Source organism: Poecile atricapillus, chromosome Z (genome assembly GCF_030490865.1).
Source record: "Poecile atricapillus isolate bPoeAtr1 chromosome Z, bPoeAtr1.hap1, whole genome shotgun sequence".
Classification (NCBI taxonomy): domain Eukaryota; kingdom Metazoa; phylum Chordata; class Aves; order Passeriformes; family Paridae; genus Poecile; species Poecile atricapillus.
Window position 1 is genome coordinate 43,724,365 of NC_081289.1, and position 6,706 is coordinate 43,731,070.

A 6,706-nucleotide genomic window follows, 5' to 3' on the forward strand; every position below is an offset into this window, starting at 1 on the left:
CCGTAAAGCATGTCAGACAGACAGGCAAGGAATGTGAAAGAAGCCTTGGTAGTGGTGTGGTGTTGTGAGATTCGTGATATGCAGATTTAATTTTCCCTCTCTGTTTGACCCGAAACCTGCAGTCACACCCAGCAGTTTCCCAGGTGTAGTACAATAAATAGGCACTAAGCTGTGAAAAATGCTTGTAAAATGCTGTGAAAAACTGTTTGCAAAAATCGGGTTTTGGAACAAAAGCAGATTTAAAGAAATAAGTTTGCTAGAAATAGAAATTGTAGCCACCTTTATCGTCTGTATTTCCAGATATTGGGTGGGTTTGCAGTTTTAATTGGAAAACTCACGACAACTATTTGCACTGCAGGAGCAGGCATCCTTCTAAACTCCTGCCACTGATCCCCAAGCAAAGAAAGGGTAGTGACAGACTGGGGTGGGTGCACATACCCTCTCAGGGGCTAACAAGCCCAGAAAGTGGCAAAAAGCCTGAAATAAAGCCTTGCACAATGCTAAGACATCCAGAAGCCTATCATCTTGTATTTAAAACTTTAAAACTCTTCTGGAGTCAAAAATTTAGGAAAAATCTTTTTAATTTAAGAAGTAAGATTTAATCTTTCATTCTTCCCCATTCTTTCTTCTTCCTGTAAAATCATGTATTTTTTTTGTAACTGAATTTAACTGTAATTACCTATGTGGAGACCTAGGGAGTTTTATTAAAAACACAGTAAGGCTGGTATCTAGCACAGTGTTTCTTTGTTGTGATCTTATGAGTTTTTGTTTGGCTGAAGGAAGGAGTTTCTAAATGAAGGGTCAAATTCAGGTTCCAGTGAAATCAGGATACAATTGACACGTGACAATGGGACCAAAATTTTCATCAAGTCCATTCATTCTACCAAGAGCAGGAAAATTCTTCATCTAAACCATGTTTAAGAAAAGAAATTTAATGGCCCACTGCCAGAAACTCTCCAGTAAATGTGAAGATTTTGCTTGTACTTGCAGAAACGTGTGGTTTAGACCTACGATAAGGCTTGGATGACATTTACTGTCTGAGATGAAGTTCTGAAACCTTCAGAAACCTTTGAAATTCTGCGCTATTGTTTCTAATAATTTATTTCTCTTGGGCTGATCCCAGCATGACAGTGAAGTGACAAAGGCTCAGGCGGGCTTTCTCAGGACCAAACCAGCACCTCTTACCGACAAGTCACTTTGCCTTGGCTAGAAGCCAGATCGGGGTGCGCAGGCTGATGCCGACAGATCTCCATTTGCTCTGCACGACTAGGGCAGTTTTATTCGCAATTATTTAGGCGCTGCTTTACCTGACTGTGAGGGAGCTCTCCGGGAGCACGGTTCGGCAGAGCAGCCCTTCCAGCTGCCCAGCCCGGGGGCTCCGGTAGCCGGCAAGGGCTGTGGGTCCGTGTCCCCCGGGCTCAGCGCTTTCGGGGCGGAGCGGCCCGGGTCCCGTGGCGGGGCGAGCGGGCGGCGGTACCGGGGGAAGGAGGGGGCTGGCGTCAGGAGCTGGGCAGCCACTGCCGCGGGAGCTCCCCCGCGCCTCGCCTCGCCTCCCGCGGCCGCGGGGGGATAAAGGCACCTGGCCCGGCTCTCCGGGCCACCGGAGCGGGAAAGGCGGGCGAGAGGACGTGCGGGGGCCGTGCCCCACCGCGCAGCCCCCTCCATGCGCCTCGCCGGCGGCTCCGGCTCGCCCCGGGCTGTGCCCTCTCCCGGGAATGGCAGCCGGTGGCGGGCGGCGGAGCCCGGCGGCGGCAGCAGCCCCAGTCCCGAGGCGTGGTCGGGGTCGCCGAACGGCAGCCTGGGCGGCTGGGACCCCTTCGGGCGGGACGAGGAGCTAGCGAAGCTGGAGATCGCGGTGCTGGCCGTCACCTTCGCGGTGGCGGTGGTGGGGAACGGCAGCGTGCTGCTGGCCCTGCGGCGCACACCGCGCAAGGCGTCCCGCATGCACCTCTTCATCCGCCACCTCAGCCTGGCCGACCTGGTGGTGGCCTTCTTCCAGGTGCTGCCCCAGCTCTGCTGGGAGGTGACCCACCGCTTCCACGGCCCCGACGGGCTGTGCCGCGTCGTCAAGCACCTGCAGGTCTTCGGCATGTTCGCCTCGGCGTACATGCTGGTGGCCATGACCGCCGACCGCTACATCGCCGTGTGCCACCCGCTGAAGACGCTGCAGCAGCCCACCAAGCGCTCGTACGGGATGATCGCGGCTGCCTGGGCGCTCAGCCTGCTGCTCAGCACCCCGCAGTATTTCATCTTCTCTCTCAGCGAAGTGGAGCGCGGCTCTCAGGTCTACGACTGCTGGGCGCACTTCATCATGCCCTGGGGGCCCCGCGCCTACATCACTTGGATCACCGGCGGCATCTTCATCGCGCCCGTCCTCATCCTCATCATCTGCTACGGCTTCATCTGCTACCGCATCTGGCGCAACGTCCGGGGCAAGACGCGCCCGGGGGAGGCGGCGGCAGCGGCTGCCGGCCGGCGGGCAGGTGATGATGCTGGCCCGCGACGGGGGCTGCTGCTCGCCCCTTGTGTCAGCAACGTCAAAACCATCTCCCGCGCCAAGATCCGCACCGTCAAGATGACCTTCGTCATCGTCTCGGTGTACGTCGTTTGCTGGGCGCCCTTCTTCACCATCCAGATGTGGTCCGTCTGGGACCAGCGCTTCCCCTGGGTCGGTAGGTGACGCCGCCGCTTGTCCCCAGCGGCCGCCCCGCTGGCGTTGTGGGGGCAGCCGGCTGTCCCGGGGCGCTGCGCAGCGCTGAGCCGAGCGTGGGGGAAACGGGGCGCGGAAGCGGTGAGCGGGACCGAGGCGCGCACTCCCGGCCCCGGACCGGTCCCTCTCCTGCCGGGGAACAGCGGCTGAGCGCCCTTGTTGGGGAGAAGAGACAGCCCTGGGCAGCCATCGCCCTCGGGACCTCCCCGCCGGCACCGCTCGTAGTCCCGGAGCCGGTGGTTCCGGAGCTGGTGGTCCCGGAGCCGGTGGTCCCGGAGCCGGTGGCCCCGGAGCCGGTGGCCCCGGAGCCGGTGGTCCCGGAGCTGGTGGCCCCGGAGCCGGTGGTCCCGGAGCTGGTGGCCCCGGAGCTGGTGGCCCCGGGAGCGGCGGCGGCCGCGGCGCTCGGCTCCGCCTGTCCGGGAGCAGCCGGAGCGGCTGCTGGCCGCAGCTGCGCCTCCGGACAGGAGCAGCAGCCGCAGTCTTCTCGCTCCGAGCAAAACGAGCAGATGGAAACCGGAGTATTTGCTGCCGTGATTTGAACCAGCAGTGCTTTCGTCCGTTTGAAGCTGCCGATAAGAAAACTTTAGTATTGTTGAGAAGCATGCACACACACATGTCGGAGCAGTTACATGAATTGAGAACTTAGTACGTCTTCTTTCCTCTATCTGCTAATAATAGAGTTGAGCACACCCTGAACCCTTCCTCTCAGCAAGGCAGTCACCTCTGAGTAGTTCCATCAGTCAAGTCACCGGTTTTCATGAATCAGTGGCAATTCAGACTTTGGCGATATCTGTCCCTCTGTTAAATATGGCTGAAAAAAATTGGTGAGTTAAAAAGGTATCACATAGGTAATGGCAGGCAGCATAGTGACATATATTCTGTTTCCTCATAATGAGAGAGCAGCAAATCAAATTGTTGCAATCCATAATTTCTTGATTTTTAAAAAATTTTCCCCAAATTCTCACTTACTGTAGTGAGAGTGCTGATTGCCTCTAATACGGGACTAAAGTCAAGCCTATAATGCAGATCTCTTTAAAATAATAAAGGCTTGCAGTAAACGAATAGGTTTATTTTTTTACTTCAAAGGAAATTAAATATAATTGAACAGATGGGTATTTGATAGGTTTGTTTCAATAACATACTGTGTTTGAATAACATACTGTGTTTGTTTGAATAACATATTATGAATAACTGCATAACACCGTAATTACACTTTTTTGGAAATCCAGTATTTATAATATTGAATAATATTGAAAAATAATAAGAAAAGTCACTAATTGATTAGACTAAATGCATATTTAAAGCATTTGGTCTAACTATTGACTAGTTATTGAAGGTAGAACATCATCATTTTTTCATACCATAGTCCTAAGTTCCATTTTTTCCCTTACGTATAATTTGTTCAAAGTCCAAAATCCAGATTTGATGGACAATCCAGTAGTTAGTTGAGCATTCAATACTTTTCAGCATGCAAATATATAGAGCAAAATTCAGTGTTATTGAAAGCAGTGGAAATGTTACCACTGTCTCCCGGAGTCTGCAAGAAACTTTTCAGTATTTAAAGCAGGAGCTTATCAACACATGGATACACATCAGTAGAAATGTGACTAAATCATTATTTTGGATGGATTACCCCATAACTTATTCTGTCACAGCTTTTTGAAGTCTGTTCAGAAAAATCCCCGTTGACTTCAATGCCAGCCTTACATAAATGAGACCTGTACTGATTATGTTCTCATTATTTGTTTCAAATGCTGCGGCTCAACATTTAGAACTAGAATATTCAGGAAAATAAATCCAATGGTTAATGAAGCAGTTGACTGAATGGTGCACAAGTTCTTTTGATGATTAAATAGCTTTCTCCCCCTCTCCCCAGATTCTGAAAACACTGCGACTACTGTTACAGCTCTGCTGGCCAGCCTGAACAGTTGCTGTAACCCGTGGATCTACATGTTCTTCAGTGGGCACCTCCTCCAAGACTGCCTACAGAGCTTCCCTTGCTGCCAAAAAATAAAGCTAACACTGAGTAAAGAAGATTCAAACAGCAATAGCAGGCGACAGACTTCTTTCACCAACAACAGAAGCCCAACCCACAGCTTAAACACGTGGAGAGAGATGCCCCACTCCAAATCGACCAGCTTCATCCCCATTCCAACGTGAGACAGGCCTCAGGGCAGGCAGGGCTTGCAGTCCCATCGCGGTGTTTGGGAAGGTTGTGGCATGGCACTTTATGCCAGGACAGGGCACCATCACGGTACCAAGGAATGACTAAGATGGCCCTGAGACAGAAAGTGCCACCTTGCTTGATAAGTTATGCTGCAGAATGTAAATTATTTTCTGAAAGTTATTTAGGATTTGGGCAACTGATCAGGAAGGTGTGACAACAATAAAGCAATTATTTTTTAAAATAGAATTTATTTTAATTTTTTGTCTGTTTCTAAAATACTAAGTGAATTGTTTGTTTGCTGTTTAAAGCAGCAAAAATAATGGAGTTGTCATCTCTTGCAGTAACTCCACTCTCTAGTGTTAATGCATAAGGCTTCTCATGATTGTCTGACGAAGTCACGGGGAAAAAAGACAATATGAGCAAGATTACAGTTTAGTCTCAAACATTAAAAGAAAGGAGTGGGGGAAAAGTCTTGGCTGTCCAGGTGAGGAATGGGCTTAGACAGACTCTGAGTTGCTGGAATTCAGTTGCTCATGACGCTTCATCTTGTAAAGGTCTAGCAGTTCTCAGACACTGAGATTTAACAGCCCTTGTGAAGGTAAAGCTTTTAGTGCTGTCAATGTCTGTATGTGTATCGTGGGGTTTCATTTTTAGGGTGACATTTTCTCTTCCCTTCATGTTGATGGAAATTTCATAGAGTATTTGTGTGTGTTTGTGTGTGTGTGTGTTGTTGCACCCCCTTTCATTTTTTAAACTAATTTTTAGAGTATATTGATAAGTATGATATGCTATGACTAGCTCAGCACCATTACAAACAGCTACACCAAGAAAACTCATAATGAATAACAGAACCACTTGCTTTATTGGTAGGAATGTTATCTTTTATTTTTTAATTTACTAAGACATCTAGGATCAAGCTACATTGGTTGTCAAGCAAATAGCCTCATGAGCTCAGGAGAGTGTAGTCATTTGGTAAGAGCTGTAGAACCAGTTTATTTCAAGAAACAGATGTGAGAATCAAACTTGCAAGTCTTCTGGGAACATATGGAAATTGTCAGTGTTGTTGGCTTGTCTTTTTCTATTATTATTTATATTGACAGCTCATGACAATATAGTCTTAAAAATTGTCACTAAACGGCAATAAAAAGTCATCAGAACACATTTGCTAATTACAAAGCACTCAAGGTGTGTTTGTTTTCAATACAATGCATGCTAAGTTGAGTAGTTCATTTACATGGTAAACAATCCTATTACATCTTTCCTTGCAGCCTATCTTTTCTATTGAGATTGGGTTTTGAAGCTCCTTGAGTAAGTTTTGCTGAGTTTTTAAGTCTTCAGAATCTCTTTGAGAAGTACAACTACCGGTCTGCTCTGTTTTCCTGAGCTTGTCGGATCCTGAAATCCAGGCGCTCCCCCAGCTCCCTGCAGGACACAGTCCCAGCTGGAGCAGTGGGACACGAGCGTGGCTCATAACTTGCATGCAAAGGAGGAAGCTCAGCAGCAGGTTTCTTTCCTTCTCACCAAAACCTAACAAACAAGATTGCTTTTCTAACTGCTTGAGGAGATGTGGCTGTCACTGAGGATGATGCCTGCCTCAATAATGGTAGCAGAAATTAATAGTTATGTGCAGAATAAGATCATCTTAAACCACTCCAGATGTTCCCCATTAATTATTTTGGGCAAAGAATAGGGAATATTATACCTAAAAGAAAAAAAATTTGTCACTATAGAAAATCTTGGATCCATTCTCTTATTTCCTTGTGTTTGCTGTTGTTCAAAGCAGTAGAACCCAGAGGACAGTGTGGTGGAACTGCTTATATTTAACAGAC

General features: G+C 48.5%; 1 protein-coding gene across 1 annotated transcript; it reads left to right on the forward strand.

The window, feature by feature from the left end:
- Window positions 1–544: 544 nt before the first annotated feature.
- Window positions 545–6,461, forward strand: LOC131573698 (vasopressin V1a receptor-like). The gene is made up of 2 exons (XM_058827896.1): window positions 545–2,672; window positions 4,587–6,461. Exons 1-2 carry the CDS (start codon window positions 1,664–1,666, stop codon window positions 4,868–4,870), a joined length of 1,293 nt encoding a protein of 430 aa, XP_058683879.1. The 5' UTR covers window positions 545–1,663; the 3' UTR covers window positions 4,871–6,461.
- The last annotated feature ends 245 nt before the right edge of the window (window positions 6,462–6,706 follow it).